This window comes from Sander vitreus, chromosome 14 (assembly GCF_031162955.1).
Source record: "Sander vitreus isolate 19-12246 chromosome 14, sanVit1, whole genome shotgun sequence".
In the NCBI taxonomy this organism is placed as follows: domain Eukaryota; kingdom Metazoa; phylum Chordata; class Actinopteri; order Perciformes; family Percidae; genus Sander; species Sander vitreus.
In genome coordinates this window covers 6,518,462-6,543,133 of record NC_135868.1, presented here as the reverse complement: position 1 = coordinate 6,543,133, position 24,672 = coordinate 6,518,462, and the positions used below count along the sequence as shown (strand labels likewise).

General features: G+C 41.8%; 1 protein-coding gene across 1 annotated transcript in view; it reads right to left on the bottom strand.

Moving 5' to 3' along the window:
* The window catches only part of atp1a3a (ATPase Na+/K+ transporting subunit alpha 3a), a 33,166-nt gene extending 8,819 nt beyond the window's left edge, over window positions 1–24,347 (bottom strand). Inside the window, exons 1-12 of the mRNA XM_078267985.1 lie at window positions 24,102–24,347; window positions 11,690–11,806; window positions 10,904–10,963; window positions 10,372–10,575; window positions 8,513–8,626; window positions 7,158–7,292; window positions 6,401–6,518; window positions 5,700–5,788; window positions 5,036–5,215; window positions 2,934–3,132; window positions 2,159–2,403; window positions 1,353–1,545 (exon numbers count right to left, since the gene is read on the bottom strand). Coding sequence (XP_078124111.1) covers window positions 1,353–1,545; window positions 2,159–2,403; window positions 2,934–3,132; window positions 5,036–5,215; window positions 5,700–5,788; window positions 6,401–6,518; window positions 7,158–7,292; window positions 8,513–8,626; window positions 10,372–10,575; window positions 10,904–10,963; window positions 11,690–11,806; window positions 24,102–24,107 — 1,660 coding nt within the window. The 5' untranslated portion in view covers window positions 24,108–24,347. The remainder of the gene's footprint in view (window positions 1–1,352; window positions 1,546–2,158; window positions 2,404–2,933; window positions 3,133–5,035; window positions 5,216–5,699; window positions 5,789–6,400; window positions 6,519–7,157; window positions 7,293–8,512; window positions 8,627–10,371; window positions 10,576–10,903; window positions 10,964–11,689; window positions 11,807–24,101) is intronic.
* Between the last annotated feature and the right edge of the window lie 325 nt (window positions 24,348–24,672).

The window sequence follows — 24,672 nt, the reverse complement described above, 5'->3', positions numbered from 1 at the left end:
TGAACATACATACAGAAACTTCTATGGATTTCTTGCATTGTACAAACAGGACAACACCATACAATAAAATAATCATGACCCTATGTTAAATTACCACCGTTTAGGGCTGGATCTGAATATTCGAATATTCTTTCGATGGGTAGGTATTCGATTTTCAATTTTGGGAATCAAATATTCGTTTTTTGGAAAAAACCTGCGTGCAGGCTGAATTTACTGTGGTGTTTTGTCGGTATTAAGCCGCTAATTAATGCAGCGCTATGTCTTCCATCTCAGCCAAGAACGGATAAATGTTGAGTTACAAGCAGTTGGATGTTTGTAGAGGTCTGTATGGTTATACTGTAGCAACTTGGTATCGTTTTCAGGCGATTTGATAAAGGTAAAGATAACGCTCTAGTGGGGCGCTGGTTGGCTGAGCGTTCATTCACACACACATAGCGTTTTGTCACTTGACAGTCTGACGAAAACGCCAGATTTTTTATGATCTGATCCAACTTTTGGAGAAAAGCAACCCAACATCAACCTGCGCTGGACAATCATGTAACCTGAGATCAGACTCGTCCGTCCGTATCGCGGCGTGTGAGTCCAGTTAACATTACTTTAAACAGGAAACATCACTGCCTCTATTGCTGCAACAAAGTTTTAAACACTATGGAGGTAAAAAAAAAAAAAAAAACGAAACACAAGCACTGAACTGCCGGGGAGCTTGTGTAACAATAAGTGACCGTCTCCGGCAACAACAAAGCAATCAATCAACTCTCGCTTTCTCTTTTCTTTTTCTCCGCTGCCTTCACGTGCGGTCAAAATTTTTGACCCCCCCCCGCTGTTGCCACCAAAGCTTTGAATATACGCTGAAGATAAGTACTAGGGGTGTTGAAATGCACCCCTAGTGCTAGTGAATCATTGCATCGCGATGCGGACGTGGATGATTCTGCATCGATGCAGTGACAGACAATAATCGATTATTGCCTACTGATGTTGCTTGTTGATTTCAGTTTGCTGCTTTTTTTTTTTTTTTTTGCCATTTGTCTGTTGTCTTCTGTGTTCAGACTCCGCTACATTCAGGAAGTGTCTTTTTAAGAGCAGATGCAATAAAAATGGGAGTTCATATATATATATATATATATATCTGACTGCTTACATTTGTTGATGAAAACCATGTGTAGCAATATATAATACATTTTGGGAGGTGGCGCATCGTGATGCATCGGGATATCGAATCATTGACAGGATAATCGAAATTGAATTGAATCGTGAGGCCAGTGAAGATTCACACCCCTAATAACTACCAGAGCTTTAAAAAATGGTATTCGGTATAGCCCTACCACTGTTTTCCTATGCCCTATCATCCTTACCCAGTACTCTCTCTCCCAGTCCTCCCAGTTCCAGATAGGCGTTCTGGAAAGCCTCTTTCATCTCATCGTCCATGGGCTGCTCTTTGCCCTGCACCATGATGGTGGAGCTGCGGTCCAGGATCCTCTCTGGGGCTCCCTTCATCACCAACAGGTAGCGGTTGTCGTTTTCATCATCATTTTCATGAACTGAGAGCTGATGGGAACAGATTTCAGTGTTAGCATCAGAACCATTTAAGAAGTGTGTACAGTAGGCTGCATCCGAAACCGCTTACTCTGCACTACATACTCGATATGTGTACTATCGTCCAACATGCTTTTGTGTGAATAAACAGCAGTATATATCTTTTCGGACGTACCGAAATAAAATCACCACGTCACTTCCTGAGAGCCTCCTTGCCGGTTGTAGACGCGTAACCATGGTAATACGTGCCAACCTCAGCTCTAACAGCGTCGCTAGACACAGGTGACAAAACCGCGCATTTTGAATATGTAGAAAAGTAAATTAAAGCTTGAGGTTACAGAGCTGTCTTGGTTGTTGTCCATTTGTCTGTTATAAACTTTGTCGTCACTACTGCCTTGCATTGTGGGATATTTATGCCAGTGTAGTGTCCAGTGTTTGCATACTGTAATATTTCACCGGGAAAAAGTATGCAATTCATGTACTATTTGTTTCATACTAAGGTTTCGGACATCATACTGTTTTGTACTGCAACTAGTGTTTTTGCATGTTTTAGCCCATTTACTACAAATCTTCGTAGAGCATCTGCATTATTTGTTAGCTGCATGAGTAAGACAAAGGGACGAACCTGGTACTTGTTGGTGGAGTTGAAGGGGATCTCAGCCACCTTCTTGTTCTTCTCCCTCATGGCTTTGACGGAGCCACAGGACAGCTCAATACACTTCAGCAGGGCTGACTCAGAGGCGTCGCCGGCCACGTCACGCTTAAGGATGGGCAAAGCGTCCTGGCCAGCCTTGAACACAGCACGGTTGCACAGAGCAGCGATGCGGGCCAAGTACACCCATGTTGTGGAGCTTTTGTCGAAGGAGGAACCTAGAGAATGATCAGGAAAAAAAGGAACATTTATTGACAGTTGTCTCAGCCTATCCCATTCACCTAAGCATCCACCCACCTTGTCCCACCTCAACTACAGCCAGGCACCCTGCTGTGAACTGTTCCAGTTCTAGAAACAGGAGTAAAACCAATATCCTAGTCTGAAAACATTTTTTCAGCTGTTCAGTGTCATGGTTTAAAATCAACAGGCCATGTAACTGAACATGCTGTGATTGAATTGGTGGTAAGATAGAGAGTTAAATGTGCAGCAAGGACAAGCTCAACAACATGCTTAGACCAATGACTTGATAAAAAATAAAACAGATCAACATTTGAGGTTTCTACCAAACATACATTTTATAAGCCTTTGGTGCTTGGCTGATGTTTAATTGGATGCTGGAGTAATTAATGCTGCATTAGAGAAGGCCATATGGTCATAATACTCTTTATATTTTGCAGGAAGATTTAAAGCATGCTGCATGAAAGCAGAGAGAGAGAGAGAGAGAGAGAGAGAGAGAGGAAAATCTCACCAGACTGATCTTCGGTGGTGTCGGCCTCGTGGATCTGGTTGTCGAACCACATGTGGGCCACAGTCATCCTGTTCTGGGTCAGGGTGCCCGTCTTGTCAGAGCAGATGGTGGAGGTGGAGCCAAGAGTTTCCACAGCCTCCAAGTTCTTTACCAGGCAGTTCTTACGAGCCATTCGCTTAGCAGTCAGTGTCAGACACACCTGAGGGAGGAGAGATGAGAGAGACCAAAGCAAAGAAGGAGACAGAGGAATGGCAGAGAGAGGACATAACAGCAAGGAGAGACGGAAAGAAAGGAGGAAAGGAATGGGTGACGATAAGAAAGGAAAAAGGAGAGTAGAAAACAAACCAAAGGAGAAAAAGAAACAATAATTAGTATCTAAGGGGTAAACAGCGCAGATGAGCATCTCCAGTTACTGAACTAATGCCAATGAGCAGCCACATCAGTGCCATACTGTACCTGAAACAATCAACCACACCCGAGAACCAACCCGCCCTGACACCTGGAGATGTTCATCCTGCTCATGAAAATGTTCTCTAAAGCAAAATGCACTACAATCAAAACCTCTTTACAAAAATAAAAATGCAGCCCAAACAGCAATGCAAAGAAAGAAATGAGGCATGAACAAGTGAAGTGATGAAGCAGAGCAGCAGTGCATTATGTCACCATGCTAAGTATGGCCCATACTTAAGACCCATGGGCCAAACAGAACTAGCCAAGGCCAAGCAGAGGAGGCTGAACTAAGTTCATGAAGCTGACTAGTCATTAGCCTAATATCATTACATTAGCTAGCCGTTGTCTTTGCAGACAGCACCACGACTGGCCTGGAAAAGAGAGAGAGACATACACAGAGGAAGATGGAGAGAGAGAACACAAACACACAAACACATATGGGGCTGCTTTGGGAGGAATAGAGAAGAGAAAGATGGAAAAAGAGATATACAAAGACAATACAGCACCTTCACTACAGATACAGGTAGTGACACAGGGAGAACGTCAAACACAAAGATACACACAGAGATGCACACAGACGAACAGCAAAAAAACACAAGCACAGAGATACAGAGAGCAGCAGACACGACAAGACAACATCAGCCTGAACACTGTACACACAGTTAGACATGGGTGAAACTACAAACTTCTTGGGAATCTGGCAATCTGGGAGTGCAAAATAATCATCTAAACCCCAAAATCCACATTAGAGTGTAACATTTTAAAAGCTGTTAACTGTTTTCCCTGATTTTGTGTAGCTTTAATTTTGTTCTAATATATGAAATATAAAGTATATGGAAATACTGTTTGACCCAAGTCTGCGCAAAACAGTGGGAACTGAGGAGGAAACCAAACACACAACAACTGTGAAGAGAATTAGACACAGACAAACAGCTCAAAATTAAGGAATTATGCAACTGGTGAACAACCCTGCAAACACACGCACACATACTAGCAATGCTAACATTCCTGTCCCTTTTACAAATGAAAAAATACAAAACAAACAATTAAACCAATTAAACAAGACTAGGTCAAAACCTGTTATATGGCTGGACCGTGTATAGTCAATATGCTTAGTTGTAGCCGAATTGTTACAGGGATAGTCAGCGGTGGTGTATATAATGTGAATAAAGATATTAAATGTTTATCTGTAAGTGTGCTGACCACTTACGCGATATGAAACTACTAGCTGAATACATTGCAAAAGACTGAAATGCAATGAATAAGGAAAATCAATATATTTAGGTATGGGTACCAAATCCCGGTAATTAACGAGACATCTAAAGCTTTGGCATTTATCATCACGCTGCAGCCTCTCCCCTACTCTGTGTGTTAATAATTATGCAGGTCGATGATGTCATAGGACCTCAGCAGATGGAGGAGGACAGCACATATACAGTTTGAAAGGGCAATGACTAATGGGGAAACACCAAAACGTGACTTATTACGACCAATGGTGGAACTTCATCTATCAGTGAGAGCGACTCCGTGACCCAGCGACAGAGGGATAGAATTTCGAGGTCCTAGGGCTGGTCCCATCAGACCAGCCAAAAATCTACCTTTCCCCCCAACACCCCCCCCCACACACACACACACACACACACACTACTCACAGTGACCGTGGCCAGCAGTCCCTCGGGCACATTAGCTACAATGATACCAATGAGGAAAATGACGGCCTCCAGCCAGGAGTAACCCAGGACGATTGACAGGATGAAAAAGGACACGCCGAGGAAGACGGCCACGCCTGTGATGATTTGGATGAAGTGCTCGATCTCCTTGGCAATGGGTGTCTGAGGAGTAGAAAAAGAAGGTGTTTGGATGGATTAAAGAAGATTAATTAATGCTTTTATTTTTTTTCAAGATTATTTTTTGGGCATTTTAGGCCTTTCCGATAGGACAGCTTAGACTTGAAAGGGGAAAGAGAGGGGGAATGACAGGCAGCAAAGGGCCGCAGGTCGCTGCGTCGAGGACTAAGCCTCTTTATATGGGCGCGCGCGCCACCAGGTGAGCTACCCAGGCAACCGATGATTGACTGTTTTCACTAGGATGCATTTAGTGAGCGAGACTCAATAACTGCAGTAAAACTTCTTATCCTTCTTAACTGTTGTCTTTCCATTAGATACATGAATGAATACTGTGTATGAATGAGCAACTGTTCCATTACATAAAAGCTGCAACTAAAAGAGCCTGTTTTTAGTAAGCAACCTCTATTAGGTGGCGTGTAAATGACACAGCAGTCCACTGTCAGATAATGAACAACAATGAATATGGTACCTTGCCGGTCTCCAGACCCGAGGTGAGAGTGGCGATGCGGCCCATCACTGTACGATCACCAGTACACACAACAATGCCGCGTGCCGTTCCTGACGAAAGAAAGGAGAATGCTTTTAATTACTAGCTTCTTTATCAGTTCCAGAAAAGATGAAGAAAGAGGAAAACAAAAAACAGAACATGCGTAGACTGTATATGAATACTGTACATGGACAGTTGTGATAGAGTGATGATGCTTGGACAGTGCAGGACTAAATGCAATGTAACAATGTGTCCACAGGAGGGCATCGCAGATTATTATTTCCTATTCTACCACTGTGAAGAGCTTAGTGTGAGTTGCCGGGCCTTCCAGTAATATGATGGGATGGAACAGGTAGAATGTGGTCACATTTCCAGTCAGTGGGCTCCCCTGATGACTTAGTCACACCAAACACTTTGACCGTAGCCTACAGTAAAAGTGGACGCGTAGCGTCTTTGTTTGCAGCACTATATGAGCACTGATCCGGAACAATACAAACATACGCATGCAGCCATATGACACACACACACACACACACACACATGCACACGCACACACACACACACAAATGGTTACAAGACGGCGAGTGGCTAACCCTAACAGTGTAAGATTTGTATAGTATATGTGAAGAATATGATGGTAATAATGATAATTTTGGGTTTGGATAAAGGTGATGGTCACCTACCCTCGACACAGTTGGTGGAGAAGAAGGCAATGTTGCGGGTTTCCAGGGGGTTGTCATGGGTACAGTCAGGAGACCTGGTCTGGGGCTCTGATTCACCAGTCAGGGATGAGTTGTCCACCTGGACAGAGCAGAAAGGAAGCATTTAGTATGTCTGTGTGTGTGTGTGTGTGTGTGTGAGGGAGACTAAGAGGATGATAGGGGAGTGGGTAGTCTCGTATTGCCAGACCTTCGCTCACAGTACTGCGGAGGAGGGTCGGGCTAGTCCACACAGCAATCCAGGATGGGAGAAAAACATGCACTCGTTTATTGGCATTTCTTTAAACCAATCACAATTGTCTCGGGCGGTGCCGAACGGGGCCACGGTGCCTCTGCAAAATAGCCTCGGGAAGCAACTTGTTTTGGTGGAACACGTTTACGCTCAAAGGTTGTTTTAGTCGTGCAACAGAAAACTCAGATTGGACAGATAGTCTAGCTAGCTGTCTGGATTTACTGGGTGAGCCAGAGGCCGCCCCAATACTGCGTCATCTTACAGCTTGTTCCATACATACGCTGAAGGGTGCTTTTTGCGTCGTGTCTGACGCTGAGAGCCACCGCCCAACTGTCCGTATTTTACGAGTTGGGAGTGAGAACGCACTGCTCATTCTCACAATCATACTCTAGAGACACTTTACTCAAGAGCAGCTTTACAAGTTGTTTCTCCTTGGCTTTGTACAAACACAGGAGTGTGTGTGTGTGTGTGTGTGTGTCTGTAACCCACCTTGCAGCCGTGGGAGGAGATGACGCGGAGGTCAGCGGGGATCCGGTCTCCTCCTTTCACCTCCACCAGGTCTCCCGCAACCACCTGCTCAGCATTGATCTGCATCTTCTCTCCCTCACGGATCACCAGGGCTTGCTGCAAACAGACAAAGAGAGAGAGAGGAAATATGTAATGCCAAAAAATAGCAAACAATCTGTAAAGAAACTATTTAGAGAAAGGTTAGAGAAAAGGTGAAACAGCACAAAAACTAACGCAACACACAGCTTGGGGGAAAAGAAAGCTTGCTACTCTGGTTTTTGCAGCATCATAAAAATATAATTTTCCACTTCATAAACACCTCTATTACTTTCGGAGTCATTGGAATGGTTATATGACTTTTTTTCGGGTTGAACAGTGGTCGTCTCGCTTCCCCCTAGCGCCTGTGAGCGGAAAAACCACCCTTGCAACTTTGGGCCGAGTAAACATCGGACATGCGTTTTCAGAATGGCGAGAACTGAGAAAAACAGAAGCCTGCAAATCCGATGCTGACCTGGCCTTCTTGCTGTTGCACTTGTAAGTATCTTTGGGATAAACTCTGTTTAATCTTTGTATTTCTTGTTATTGTGACCTCAGGATGTATGCTATTGTCTGTAAAGGTTTTTATTATGATCGCTGTCTGTTACGGGCTTACCGGCTGTCTACCTCAGTGGACATGGCTCCGTGCGTTCGCAAGTTTTTACAACAGTGTTGCCAAGTATCTATTCCGAAGCTGTAGGGGGAGCTCTATAGAGAAACCTGTGAGCAAAAAGCGAGAAAACAGCGAAGAAATTGCCAAAACTGCATAGCGCCCCTTTAAGACTCTGGATCGCAGAGGCTTAGTCCCTCCAGGAACGTACTTTGTATTATTGGTCAACTTCATACTTGTACAATACAATGAACACTTTTTGCATGCGTGTTTGTTTTCATTTGTTTAACAAGCAATACTGCATTTTTCATTTAGAATAAATGTTTTGTTGCCATCTTCTTAATATGGTGTTCACATCATATTGAAATAAACTGATTTCTTCACATTTGAATTTGTAATTTAATGACTATGAGAATCGTAAACACAATGTTTTACGTTTCTATGACCATAAAACCTTTTTTGTTTTGCTCAGCATTATCACAAAAGGACGCTAAGGAATTGGAAAATGTGTTATTTCAGCACCATCTACAAAGACGTTTTTAAGTTGTTTTGGATCTCCTTAGTGCTTCCAGTGCACCTTTCCAACTTGCAATTTTTTTGTAAAAAAATAAAAAATAAAGCCCCCCTTGGCAACAATTATCACAAAAAACCCCATCACAATATCCTGGTTGAACTATTGAGTGTCCAGTACCTGAGGGACCATGTTCTTAAAGGACTCCATGATCTTGGAGCTCTTAGCTTCCTGGAAGTAGGAGAAGCAGCCAGTGATGATGACGACAGCTGACAGCACGATACCCAGATACAACTACAAAGAGAAGGAAGAAAGAAAAGGTTTCATTAGGGCTGGGCAATATATCGATATTATATCGATATCGTGATATGAGACTAGATATCGTCTTAGATTTTGGATATCGTCATATCGTGATATGACATAAGTGGTGTCTTTTCCTGGTTTTAAAGGCTGCATTACAGTAAAGTGATGTACTTTTCTGAACTTACCAGACTGTTCTAGCTGTTCTATTATTTGCCTTTTCCCCACTAAGACATTATGTCCACATTACTGATGATTATTTATCTAAAATCTAAGTGTGAAGATATTTTGTTAAAGCACCAATTGTCAACCCTAGAATATCGATATCGAGATATTTGGTCAAGAATATTGTGATATTTGATTTTCTCCATATCGCCCACCCCTAGGTTTCATATTTAATGCAGAAATTAATTGACTTAACCTTTATCTAAATATGTATCACATAAGTGTAAAGGAAGACCAGGAAAGGGACACAGACGGAGAGACTAAGTTGAAAAATCATCCGTATGTCTCACTGATGATTCTTCCGGACATCAAACACTGGAATGTGAGAGGTAAAGGAGATATTTCAGGAAGTTGAGTCTTCTGTTAATAACACAAATGGTCTTTAAAAAGGTATATTATGTAGGATTTTCCTAAAAACAAGGTATAAAAACCTCTCAATCATCACTTACGACCCACTAGTCCATCTCTTTGCTGTCGCCTCATGTTTTAATGGATCATCATTAGAAGGTCTAAATCCTATCTTTTAAATAATCCTCCATACTGCACTCCATCTATGTGCTGTACCATCTGACATAACTGTAACCGGCTATCAGATAGGGCTGCACGATATGAGGAAAATATCTAATTGCGATTATTTTGACTGATATTGCGATCACGATATTAGAGGGAATGATCATTTTTGTATCGTTATTCTCATGTTCATAGAAAAATGTTAAAATAAAAAAGTAAATAAAATGATAGTAGTGTGATTTTACCGAGGATCTATACAAAACAAAGACATTTTCTTTAGTCTGTACGATACAATTTGTAGTCTGACACATATTTTGCCTTTAACAAATATTGCGCCCCCGTGCAATTTGGATATTGCACTAGTCCATATTGCGATTTCGATAAAATTGCGATTAATTGTGCAGCCCTACTGTCAGAGTGTGAATTTATATTCTGAGGGTGGGATACAGTCTCGGTAACTCATGCTGAGTCGTCACTGTTGTTGTTGTTTTACCCAGAGTCCTCCCCTGTTGTCCAAACCAAGTATTTTGTCCTTTCATGCTGTGTGTTATGCCGCGGTCCCCGGCTCTGCTCTGCGCTCTGACCTGACATGAAACAGTGCTGAACCATGAACATCCTTACCCTGCCATTACCAACATCAGGAGCCACACGCTCCCTGTAGCGGGGCCCCAAATGGATACTAACAGGATGGCGACTGTCACAATAAAGACGGATCGGTTGGCATGATTCAGACAAACGGCTGACACAACCTTTATCAATGACACAGCCACATCCCTGAGGAGTGACTCAACAGATCGCTTTTTGAGTGATGTGCTGGAGGACAGGGAGCGCACCCACCCACACACCCACACACACACACACACACACACACACACTTCTCTATACATGCTTACCCCCTCTGGTGTTTTTTGATATCTGGTGTCTCACAGGTACTGTGCACAAACAGTGGTGGACTAAGAATTCATCCTACTATTATCCATCCATCACTACAACTGCCCACTTACGTTATCCCCAGCGGGCTCGTCCTCTGTGGCAGCCTGGATGGCGTAAGCCAGGAAGCAAAGGATGGCACCGATCCACAGCAGGATGGAGAAGCCACCGAACAGCTGGCGACAGAACTTGACCCACTCTGGGGTGGTGGGGGGTGGAGTCAGGGCGTTAGGTCCATCCCTGGTCAGGTACTCTGCTGCCTTGGCATTGGTCAAACCCTGAGAGCGGCAGAGGGGAAGTACAGGAAAAGATGCAAGATGGATTAAAGGAGATATGGATGTGCAGAGGGAAGAGAGCAGTGGAGAGGTTGGAGTTATAGAGAGTGTAGAAAGGAAGCAGGAAAGAAAGGGCAGAGGAAGAAGACAGAAAAGAGGGGGACAGAAAGAAAGTGTTGTGAATGGGACATACAGCATTTTTTTTTTTTAAAGAGGTGTACTGACTGTCTGGGAAGTAAAATTGAATAATTGCTGAATCATCAGCACTGTGTTAAATCAGGACAGAAAAAACAATATATTACGCATTTTTGATCGGAAGTGAACGACTTACCTGGACGATATCAGTGCTGTATTTCCGGCAAACCTCCTCAACAGACATTTTGTGTTCAGTCTACAAAGAATCAAAATGCAGAGCAAATCATTTTCAGTGAGAGCAAATTTCAGTTATCATAAAAAATCCAAAACATATTCTACATGAAGTATGCATGGAATCTACTGATACCATCAAGCAATGTAAAATGTTTCAAAGAATACATATTTTAAGGCCAGATGTTGGTGTGGTGTGGCTTAATTCAAGGAAGGAAATCAATGCAAATGACTTGTTTAAGTTAGAACCCGACATACTGTTCCGAGGGTTCTTGGTTGAGAAAATGTATTTTCTGTGTTTAACAAAAAAAAAAAGATTGATAAATCATACTTTGACCCAGCTCATATAGTTGTGTAACAGGGGATATCCTGAGGGTTTGGCTTTCTGCCCCGAACAGGATCAAATCCTTCCATAACAGGATTAAATTGCTCTGGCATATTACCTTAAACACCACTGTACTGTACCACTGCTGTTTACCAGCTGCTACAGAATACCACAAATCTGTTATCTCCTTTTTTTAACAGGGACATGAGATTGAAGTTGGATCGCAGCTGGAGTGAAGCCAGGATACACTATCTATAAACTCCTCACTACTCAGGTGGGACTTCACGGCTTTTGTTTATTCTTTCGGGTGCTTGAGTGCCACCAATCTGGTACTAAAAATAGGTATAGTAAGTAATATAATAATATGTGACGAATTACAGCAAGCAGTGAGGTCACAGGAAGTACTGCAGGAAGCAGTGCACTTACTATGGGAACTTCCTTCTTGAGGTCATCCAGATCCTTGCCTCCCTTCTTCTTGGGCGACTCCTTCTTCTCATCCTTGTCCTGCGTGGTGGCCACGCGGTAGCTGTCCGACCGTCCATACTGTGACACACAAAAGCAAGATCCTTTGAGTTTGGTCCTGTCATATTACGTTTTAAACAGCTGATGCACGTATCCTTATTCTCACTGCATCACAAGAGGACATGTTCAACAATGAGTACACGCTACTTTACACCAACACAATCCAAAGTCTTAGCAAAGACGGCCAAAGGAAACCTTCATTGTCCAACTTGCAGTTGCAATAACACTTATAACAAAGTGTACCAATTTGACGCTAAAAAATAAATAAAATGGAATGGAATAACCATTGGTGTATTATAAACACCTAAAACACTGTTTTTACACTTAGGATTACCATAGATCAATGCCACAAACGATTTTAAGAACGTGCTTGGCTGCCAACTCCCATGTTTCTTCCACATTAAGACCCAGTCAAAACATTTAGATTGTAATCCAAATTTAGATGTAATCCCCTAGTGCGAGAATGGGAACTCGACACTTCCTGATTAGATCTGGCATCATTAGAGCACAGGAATGTCTCAAGAGCTCCACTTAAACTGCAATTTATACCAGTGCTATTTAAGCTACTGTGCTCCAGACTGCACAGGCTGCTGCTGTGCCTGAGAGGAGGAGGAAACATAAAAGTAGCCAGGAGACAGTCAGACAGTGAGATGAAGCAAAAAATAAAGTAGAAAAAAAAGTGCCAGAAGGTAGACAAAGAAAAAGGGCCCAGGATAGGAGAATAAATCTGTCAGTTACTGTAACGTGCATCATGGGATATTCACAATTGCCTGTGTCCTACATTAGTGTGTGTGTGTGTGTGTGTGTGTGTGTGTGCGTGTCTGTGGGAAAGCCATTTCTATCTATGCATGAACGTGTGTTTATGCCTGTGCAAACAGTACGTGTGTGTTAGACAGATACAGCTGCCTGTTGGAAGTCTGCAGGTTTGTTTTCTTTGCATATAATTTCACTTATTCAAAGTTTTAGTGTTCCAAGGTTGTCTAAATGCAAGGGTGGTTTAACCTGAAAGAGTAATATTCTGGGGAAAAAACACTACATACTTGTAATATTATATAACAAATTAAAAAATCATCAATACAGGCTTTTAGCATCTTCAGTCCAAAACATGCAGAGAACTGTGCATTTGGGCTATTGAAATGATAAGTAATAGGTAATACTGCAAAGCTTTAAGTCTCTAGAAATATCAGATTAAATACAATTCTAGAGACTTGCTGGGTGACGAGCCTAGACTTATCCTTTGAAAAGTCTTCAGCATTATGAGGGTGAAGCTACTTTGCTCTGACAAACCCATTCTCCTAAATATGTGTTCAAGTACTCATACAGTAGTGGTGTGGTTTGTTTGTAGCCCTTGCTTGCTTGAAGCCTCCTTGGGAATTTAAGCCTTTTTCTCGAATCACCATGTTACCCAGCATGCACCATCCAGGATGAACATCCTAAGGGTTTCTAGCAAAGAATTAAAATGTCAGCCAGCTCCCCGGAAACAGGAAAACGGCAGAATGAAATGCAGGATGTGAACATTCCTGTGTGGAAATCTGACTTCATTTTGTCAATTCTGCTTAGTGTTTCTTGTTTTGACTTTATTATTTGTCACACAGTTCTAAATCCAACACTTTTACTAAGATACTAAGACACTCGAACAGGACGAACGTGACCGTAAATGTTATAAGTAACACCTGTGTTTTCCTACTATGAAAAGTAAAAATGTCTGCTGTGATAAAGGCCCACTTCAGTAAAATGAAAAAAAAAAAAAAATCTTCCACGATACAACCAAAGCTAATGCAATGCCACAAAGCGGTATTTTTAAGAACTCAATGGTATTTTTATGATTAATACAACGTGATATCATGACTTCGCGTAAACATACACGCCCACTTTCTTAAACCAAGTGGTGTGTTATCTGTACGCATTTAGAGCTATCCAGGTATATGTCTACGTTGTATACAGCGGACGTAAACATACAAGTGGCATCTTATCGCGTAAACATTCACGCCATTTTCTAAAGCCAAGTGGCGTGTGATCTGCACACATTTTGAGCACCGTATACAGCAGACGGGTTGGGTTTAGGAAAAGAAGAACCGGTTGGGTTTAGGAAAAGAACAACAGTTTAGGAAACGTGACACGAAGGAAACGTCACACGCGGGACACGATCCCCGGTCACCTGAGTGAAAGTCCTGTGTTGTTTGATCCATCCTCCACCCCGACCAACCTCCCTACGCGGATTTTCACCCTTTCATACTACTCGCTACGTCGTAAAATAAAAAAAAACACGCTAAAAAGCACGATAACACGTCGATAATGGCATACGAATTGGCGTGTCATACATACGCCACTTCATGACATCAGTCTGAACACAAACAGGGGATGAGTCTTTGGAATGAATGGCTACTTTAATGGCAACACACCCTAGCAAGAATTTTTTTTTTTTTTTTAAACTGAGGTGGGCTGCAGGTCCAGTGTGAACACTATTAAAAACAATTACCTTCAGACAGGCAACAACAAAACTGTGAGGCGAAAAGAACAGCAAGAAAATCAATTATAGCCCAGGAAAGGAACCTGTAGGCCAGATCTAAACATGATGGTTCAGCCACCAAACCACTGATGGCTGCAGATGCAAATAGTTTTTTAGAAGTATGGGTGATTAAATTAATTAATTGCTAGAGGATTAATTTTATGAATTTAAATAGCCTGCTTAACCTTAAGCCTGCTTTTTTTTAATGGTGTGGAGCTACATGTGTGACCACTTACTACTGGGAATGCATTTTGACTTGACATTTGTTCATCAGGCAGATGCTCACTATCATCCAACAGTAATGCAAGTGTGAACATGGAATTCATATTGTGGGTTACCGTGCACGATGAGCGGGGAGAGCAGACTTATTTTGGGAAACCTCTTACGTGGATTAGTCTACGCTGAGACGTTTCACGCTGATTTGATGGATGTTTGATGCGGTTTAACATCTGTTTTTTCCTCACTGGATTAAAAAAGCTATTAGGCCGCTGTCTAAGTTTGTCTTACATCCTCTTTCCTCCATACATCTCTGTGTGCATAATTGATAGTGTGTGTACACATGTGAAATAGTTTGTTCAATGATTAATATAAGCGTTAGCGTGAAATTAACCTTGTACGTGTGAGGGTGCAGTTTTCTTATGCATGCATTATGTATATATTGTAATGGGGATAGACTAATCTCTTATTGATATCATAATTTATCATTTATAAATAGCTGGTCTCTAAAAGGAGGTATACTGCCAGTTATGTTATTTTCTTTGTACAATAAAAGCATTGCATTTTTCCATTGCGTTGGTTTCTTAATTAATCCTTCAACCTTACCCTAAAAACCATGTATAGACTTACACAATAGTAAGTGTGTGGAAGACCCTGTCCTCTGCCTGTATTTTTGCTATTTTCTTATTTTGCTGTGTTCGGGACGTTGCTGGGTGTCAACCAGAGTCTTTGGGCCCTGAGCCAATAACAGTGCGCACGGTGCGCAGCCCGTTCACACCTCTGTCGCTGTGTGTGCTGCTGTTGTGTGCTGTGTGTCTGTATGACTGACACAGTATACACAGGGTTTGTCCTGGCTCAGAATGGGCCTTTGGGGATGATCAGCCCGCGAACAATAAAGGCAATGAGTCTGTGTTACCTAATTTGACAGAAATCTATGCATTTTCCTGTTATTTCTGACAATTTGATAAACAAAAATGTATATAATGCTGAGTAAATAAAACCCCAATTAACAAAACTGGTTAAATTTATATATATTTAAATAAATCCCCGGGAGAGTCCGGTACAGCCCGTCTCTGGAGATAAAACTGAGATCAGCTCTCATATTCAAGTTTATGTTCTGCTTGTTTAACGGTTGTTTGCTAAATGCTCTAAAGACATTTAGAGAGGATTTTAATTTTTTATATATTTTTTATTTAAGATTATTTTTTGGGGCATTTTAGGCCTTTATTTTTATAGGACAGCTGAAGACATGAAAGGGGAGAGAGAGGGGGAATGACATGGAGCAAAGGGCCGCAGGTCAGAGTTGAACCTGCGGCCGCTGCGTCGAGGAGTAAACCTCTACATATGGGCACACGCTCTACAAGGCGAGCTACCTAGGCGCCCAGATTTATTAAAAATCAATTCTTGTCATTTTGGTGCTGGTGATTTTCCTTTGGGGCTGGCTAAAACCTCTTTGTGGGGCACCTAAAATTCCTCTAGGCAGGAAAAACTCTGCATACATAGTACACAGAGATAGTATACCTTGAGCTATTCTACATCTGCCTTAGATCGCTATAAGCATTTCAGAATCACAGAGTAATTTCTAGTGAAGTTTTAAGGTCATATAATTATCTAAATGCCGTTTTATACTTGTGCACTGTCCCATTACCAATGTAACCAGGAATAGTCCAAATTAATTGGCAAAAGGATTGTTTTGGTCTTTGAATGCTCACACTGATGTCAATGAGAACATCACTAACACTTAGTACTGCCCACAGTCTCAAGGCTGGTGTCTGTGCTCGCTCATGAATCAGACAAGAAGGATTGTCTTGGGGATAACTTTTTCTGCAATGTGATTAAAGGATAATTAGACAATACAACCATTATATGCTTCAGTCACAATTTCTTTTACTAAAGCATACGATTTATTGTATTTTGTCATTTTGGTGGGTGTGTGTGAACCTGTTGTCGTAAAGAGTGCTCACTATCTTACTGCTCATTTGAAATGGCTGACCACAGACTTTAAACTAGACATTAAAGTTGACCGACTCCCACATGCAACTTTGTTATGTGTGAATATTACATTTTAAGGCTGTCATCAAAGATTGTAATATCAAGAAAAAATGCTAAGCAACAGTGGGGGGGACAGCAGTATTTGCTTGAGTAGGCTATACCGTTTTCCTATGCATATGCCTGCTCACTAGTGTCCTTCAGTGAGTAAGACTTTTATTCTATCTGTGCAGTTGTACACGTTTGTTTTCTGCCTGACTACAAAACAGAGCATTTTTCCACGCTGGTGTTTTTCTGTGTGTAATTTCCGTGCCCTGTATGTGTGTGTGTGTGTGTGTTTTGCCATCTGTTAGGAGGTGCAGGAGGTTCCCGGGCAGCGGCATCCAGCAGGCCATCGGATTACTGCTGTTTACTACGCTGACAGATTAACCCACTGATGACTCTCTCTTCTGCTGTTTACTACACTGACAGATTAACCCACTGATGAGTCTCTCTCTCTCTCTCTCTCTCTCTCTCTCATCCTATATCATTCGATATTTACAATGTTGAAACAGCACTAAATAGAGTTCACTATGTGTATGAGTACCACAAAGAAAACGTGACAAAGCATGAAAACATTTTTTGGTATGTGTGTTTAACACATCAGATTAGTTGTTAGTGTCTAAATTTAACTTAATGACTCAGGATCATCGGCTGCTATAAACTGCCAGATTTCTGTGCTGATTGTTATTCCAAAAACTCCAACTGCTGAGATGTGAAGTAGCTGAGAAAGCTTTCCAGTGTACTATAACTTTACTTTGTAAGATTACACAACGATGACAATAAAACCTAATCACTGCTTTCACTGCCACAATGTTCACTTAATGATGTAAAGGCAAAAACAAAAAATGTTGACACCCTGAGGAAGGCTGTTTGTGCAGCTTTGTGTGGGTTGTGTGCAGCACATAAAACAGACACTTGTGATGTAGGAAGTCACAGAGGCACTACAAAGAAGCCTATTTGCCTAAATGCACATTGGCAAATACAGTAAACACCCAATTAGCATTATTACAGTCGGATTGGTTCAGTCTTTTTCATATACCTGCGACAGAAGTTGCAACATTTTCTACTGCTCGAGGCTAAATACGTGGCTTTTTCAACCTCTTCATTACCACATATACAGGACCACATTAATATTTGATCACTTGATGAAAAAAATATGAGCAGGGTGAAATGAAGAAAATGAACTCCTAATTATCAAGGGCAATATATTCCTCCAACAATTTTCATTTTAAAAGGAACATTTTGACTGTCAAAGCCATAACTGAACCAAACAAGGGCAAGAATAGTGCCTACATTTCAGGATGTTACACTATCCTCCTGGCATTTTGTTTCATGAGACTTCAATAAATTGTTATGTACACTATGCAGTACACAGACGTATACTGCTTTCAGTGTCATTCATGATCAAACCAGTCTGGCTAGTCCACACACACACTCCGTGATGGGAGAAAAACGTGCTCTGGTTTATTGGCATTTCTTTAAACCAATCACAATGATCTTGTGCGGCGCTAGACGCCGGAAGCAGCAACGTTTTGGTGGAACATGCACGTAGGGAGGCGAGCTTAGAATTAAAATGGCTGTCGAGTGTGTGATGAGAATTTTATTCAAGAAAAAAAAGATAAATATAAATTTGATTGTCGGTTCTAGCTTGGAGGATGTTTCCCGAATCAACCGGAGTTTAGAATGTCAACACAAAGAAAGCAGAGGTGAGGGACATCCGACCGGAACTATCCCGTAAAATGAAACGTCCTCGATATATAGACTATGATCAAACTAAATTAACATAGATGCTATTTTCCTGCATATATTACCTCTGTTGCTCAAGTACTGCCTGTTCTTAGTCTAGTTACAGGCTGCAAAACCTGAAGTGGTCTCAGCAACATCCAGATGTTCAGTGGTGAACGAAAGGACAGATTGTACATGCTGAACATTTGTAGTCCAGCTGCTGGTATTCTGTATCCAGCCTGGCCTGCAGGCACAGAGCACCACAGATCGGAGGAAGGCTGGATAAACCATGTTTTAATCTGCCGAAATCACTGGTCAAATCTCAGACATCGAACAGGGACATTTTGATCTGTGCATCCTAGTTTGAGTATGAATTAAATGAAGGGTTTCAGTATTGACCACACTAATTCATGAACCCGTAACATTAATTAAAAGGTAAAGATCAGGAAACAGATACGTTGAGCTGTACGGTGAGCATATCAGTTACTGTAGGAAAGGGCCTTAAAATGAGCTGTAATGAGAAAAAGGGGCATCAATTATGAAGATCAGTATCTCTAAGTAGGGTTGGGCATCGAGAACCGATTCCTACTTGGAATTGTTTCAAAAATTACGATTCCATCGGAATCATTTCTTTATTGGAATCGTTTGGAATCGTTTAGAGGGTTTGGTTTCAAATCGCTTCCCAATTTAACATGCGCAAGTTTTGGTTTCCATAGCGACCAGGCGCTTGTTGTGTTGCAGCCTTGGAGCACAGTAAGCAGCGCTCCAGTCTGGCTTTATTTTACGTTGAAAAAGCTGTAAAACTGCAATCCACCGTTGACTCAAAATAGAACTTTCCTCTTATTTGTGAAAATAGGCATGTGACCCGTTTCAACTCCACCCCTCAAAGAATAAGATAAGAACCGGAATCACAAGGAAGTCGGAATCGGAATTGGAATCAGAATCGTTAAAATCTAAACGATGCCCAACCCTATCTCTAAGACATAGATGTTCTAATTAATATCCATCATTTCAATTTAGTTTATTATGTTATTGGCCATTTTACATGAAAGCAACTGATTGCTGTATTGTTGCCTGTTTGCAGTGCTGGTATCTGCCCATATGATTATTTACAACCAAGCAACTGTAAACTCTGATAGACACCGCTCCATACTATAAGACCTTGGTAAACTATCCATCAGCTGGCACTAAATCATCCAGTATTTAGCCATGTTCAACATGTGGTATTTAGGTTATTTTTCAACTACATTTAACAATGTTCTACTGACCAAAATGTCAAAATTGTAGCTCTGACTCGCTAGTGTGTGTTGCCTCCAGTGGAGTTCCGGTGGTGCCAAAGTGGATCATCTTAATCACACACACAAAGAAATGGATTAATACACAGATCAGTGGACTGGCTGACCTAGAAAATACTGATGGACTGACAAGCGCTAAGCGCTCAGCACACACACACACACACACACACACACACACACACACACAGTGGTCTTCCATCATCTATCCCTCCCTTGGCCCTCCCACTTTGTTTATATTCTCCTCCCTCCCAGCTGCCCATCTGTTTCTCTGCTCTCTTCTACTCATCTGCACCAAGGTAGAATCATGAGGAGACCGTCTCTGAGGCACACTCATGATGATGACACTGTGATTTAACTCCGTACATGTGTTTCCAGTGACAAATGCAGATCACATCCAAGGTGGGATAAGCCATCGGTTTGATTTGTTTTTTATTTGATTCTGTAAAATATTTGAACAGTGGAAGATTGGATGGCTGTGAGAGTAGATTTCTGAAGAAACACACCACAGATTTGGTGCTGTTCCCAACCATACAGCAGTGTGTCACCTCCTGTAGTGCGGGATGTCTGAGAGTGCGATAGAAAATGGCCAGTTGTTGACAGAATCAGGTTACCAGCGTCTACTTCCAATGGGTTGATAGATGGGGGATGTGAGGTTTCCAGGCAACATCCAATCTGCTGGGCCTATCTAAATAACTGAAATCAACAGTGGGAGGTGTGTGTGTGTGTGTGTGTGTGTGTGTGTGTGTGTGTGGGGGGAATTGAATAATTTCGTGATGTAGTTAATTATGAAGGTATGTTATGTAATATTGCTGTAATGTTCATGCAGAGCAACTGTTCAGTGTGCTGTGTATTCCCACTCGCTTATCCTCCCTGTCATTTCTGTCCGGAAAACTACTAGTTACCCTTGGCACTTAAGTTACTCCGCAAACCGGAAGTGATGTCAAAGTGACCTCACAGTGCATTTCAAGAAAAATGCACAATGCACTGAACCACAAACAGAAGGCATCAGTGGCATTGGAAAACCCTGATCAGTGATTTGCAGTGGTATGGATCCACACACACACACACACACACACACACACACACACACACACACACACACACACACACACAGACACACAGAAAGTAGGTTGAGAGTCAGTAAGTATTGATGAAGTATTGACAAACTGAAACAATTATACAACAGAGTCCAGAGTCCATGGCCAAAACAACATGCAGTATATAGTGTAAGCACAATCACATACGTAATAAAGAGCTGTGCATTGCAGTACCTTACAACTACAATGACACTATGTAGTGATAGCTAACATAATATCTGAGCGTGGCTGAGTGGACTACACTCTGTGACACCACAAGTTTAATAGGCCATCATTCCAGTCTCTGGAACTCCGCTTTAACCTATGAAAACCAGTCCCATCACTTTAGTCACATAGCAATACAATTACCATGTGTGTATCTGCTTTCTGCCTGTATGCATGCATTTAAATGTGCTATTTTAATGCATTCTTACATGATGCATTTTGAATTGTCTTTCTACTTGAGAAGTGCTTTACAATCCAAAAATAGAGCTATTAACGACAGAGCATTAACGGCACCATTTACATAAAGCCCCAGTGAATCTGTTTTTTTTTTTTTAAATCTTAACTATTCCAAAGACTAGAGCCAGAAGGCGTTTTACTCTCTAATCAAGTTGTAAAGTCAGTGGGCAGTAGGAGAACCCGCAGCACAAGTATTCAGACGTTTACAGTTTAGTAACAAAATTAACTGGCCAATCATAATGTACGGACTTGCCTGTAGTGCAACACAAAACTGGTCTGGAAATCAAAATTGATCTGGCTGCTTTAAGATAATTTTTTGGGCTTTGTATGGCCTTTAATTGACAGGATAGCTTGAAGACAGGAAAGAGGGAAAGAGAGGAGGGACAACATTCAGCAAAGGGCCGCGGGTCGGATTCAAACCGGGGCCGCTGCCAAGGACTCAGCCTACATGGGGAGCACGCTCTACTGGGTGAGCTAGAGGTCGCCCCAATCTGGCTGCTTCAATCAGCGCAAAAAGTCATTGATTTAATATTTGTTACCATGGTTAAACTCCAGTTAAATCTCAACTGATTCAGTAGTGGGATTACATTTAAAATTCAACATGTTTGGTAAAATAAAAAGATTTTACAACCAACCTACGATAAATATAAAAAATATTTTAAAAAAAGAGTCATTATTAGGAACTGCACATTATATATGCAATAGGCACTGGAAAAAGTGAAAGTTGACTCATCCCAACAGTGATGCTCATTCATTTGCACGGCCTAAAACAACAGCCCAATAAAACTACAACTGGCTTACATTAATACAACATAATGCAATCCAGAAATGTTGGTTTTCTGTAGATGGCCACAGCAGTTTTACTGTATTAGTTGTTTAATATTGAGACTTATTTCTAGTGCACAAAGATAGTCACATATTCTGGTATATGAATCTGTGCACTGATTTTAATAAGCTATAGTACAGACAATTATTATCATTCAGGACTTAAATGAAGATCTCATAATGTTGAGAGATACTGTATGAAGATTCAGCTTTATCATGTATTGATTACACACACACACACACACACACACACACACACACACACACACACTCCTGAAGCTTCCGCACCAAGTGCATTGTGGGATACCGACAGATGCATTCATCCTTGTAAATCTCCTGTTCTCCTTCTGTATTTCAGTGTTAAAGCTATCCATTTTTCTCCTGAATGTCATCACTGCAGCAAACCTAAACAACATGCCAGCATCTCTTTGTGGCATTCCTCCCCTTCTCCATCTTTCCCAGTATTCACCCTTCTCAAGGTGACTCACCACAAAGGCATCCCTTTCTGTCTCTTCCTCTCTCTACCTCCATCATTTAGTGTCAATCACTCTAAACAGGACCTCCCAGTAAGGCATACAGGTGGCTGACCTTCGTTTCATCCATTCTTTCACTCACCAACCCAATCGTTCCCTGCTGCAGCAACAGCTCATGTCAATTCACTGGCACGGATCAAACCGCCCATCACCATTTATCCAAATATCCCCTCATTCTCCCCCTCCCGAAGGGCAAATAACAGCCTGAACATGGGAGTTTCCACTCCTCCCATCCATGCACGCGCACGCACGCACGCATACAGGCACCCTGTCCTCATTTCTTTGACACATTCATGTCAGAGTTGTGCACGGGAAGACGAGAAAGACGAGATAGTGGAAGGGTTGGCTGTGTCTACCCTTGTGGAGAGCACCTTCCTTTGGGACCCACCCATCCCTCACAATAGACCATTATGTAATGTTTGAATGGAAATGCATACAAAAAAAAAAAATCATAGCCATAGACAATTCATGGTTTTGATTCCCAGCCCCCACCTACTTCCACTTCATTATTTCCAAATAATATTACAAATTCAGGACTTTCTATTAGCTCTTCTTTATTAGGAATAAATAACAACACACATGTAAGTTAAAAAGAAGAGAAATGGCATGATATTCTGCAGTCGGGGCTGCAGTTTTCACAATCAGTTGGTTACATATTCCTGTGCGTAATTGCGCGTTTCATATATATTATTCACACACGATTTAAAGTCTGGCTGGACTTGCCTGTGTCATCATGCAGTCGGACTAATCGTGTATTTAGGAGCTGTGAATTTCCTCGACCCAGCGGGTCCAGCTCCTGTTGCCAGATGTTCGGTCGGTGTAATCTCGATTTTTGGAACCGGTGCATGGAGCAGCACATCTTTGCGCCACTACATGTTTGTTAGAAAACTTAAAATCCCTTATTTCTAATAAGGGATTTAAAAAAAATAAATAAAAAACATGACGTCGGTCGGCACATTGGGTCCATTCTCTGATTTGGTGAAATTGATCAGGAAACCAAACAAGTGCACTTCTCATCTACTGAGGAACATGAATCGGATTTTACAGGTGGGCATTGCTATTTGATTGATCTTCATTGTGATGTTCCCCATGGATGGTAGAAACAGTGACATATTTGTTATTTGGGTTTGAGCTGTAAAAAGATGACTGAGATCCGTTACTGTAACGCGTAACGACCCTGCACCGGTTCTGTCGCACAGACTGGACTCTTTTGCGGCGAATTGACTCACAAATCTGATGCATATTCTTTAGAATAAAGACGCCGTGTTCGGGCAACAAACTTCCCCTCTATTACAAGACAATCTTAGTCGTTAGCATGAATTGCAAAGCATAGATTCGGTAAGTTAAATGACGTTAATGGCAGACACTGCAACGACATCCCGAGAGCAATTAACCTTAGACCCGTTTGACAGAACGATCATTCATGCAGCAATAAGGTCTAGCTAAGCAGTTTGCCACATAACGTTAACAAACAGAATATCCCACCAATGTCGTTCTTACATCATGCCCGTGCCTTCATACACTTTAACCCTTTCTTTAACCGACACACTCAGTGACCGTTACCAGACTGTACAGCTTTTAACAGAACCGACATTTTACAACGTAGTAGGTAAATAAATCACAAGAGATGTAGCTAGCTCTTACCCCCATTTCGGCGCAATTAGTCGGGTCCCCTCAGAAGAAGAGTCGCTTTTAGTCTTGATTCAACAAGGACAGCTGGCTTTAAGGAGGGTGGACGTGAAAGGAACAGTCGACTGATAAGAAATAATTGTCTCCCTTTAGTTGATAGCTAACTTACTGCTCTACTGACACAAATCAATTAACTAGCTGACATACTATCCTAAAACACAATTTTTATAGAGAAACGGGCATATGGTAACGTGGCAAGGCAAAGTTTCGGCAAAGCTGCACCCAGTTCAGATGAAAATCAAAAGGGTTGTTTTTTTTCGGCATACAATGTTAAAATCATATGCAGCCGTTGGTGAGACTTCACCAGCCTTCTCTCTGTAAGGCGCAAATGATGCCAGCGGAAAGTAGATCCGCACAGCAGGTTTCTTTTTCGGATGATGTCTCCCTCCGCGGCTGTGCCTAGGCTGCCGCAGCACGCAGGGTTCCCTAGTTGTCACTCCGCGGATGTGTCAGTCTATGGTTCAAAGCTGTTATATACCGTAACCATATACGGCGTATATGGTTCAAAGAGACTGTTGCTGCGTTT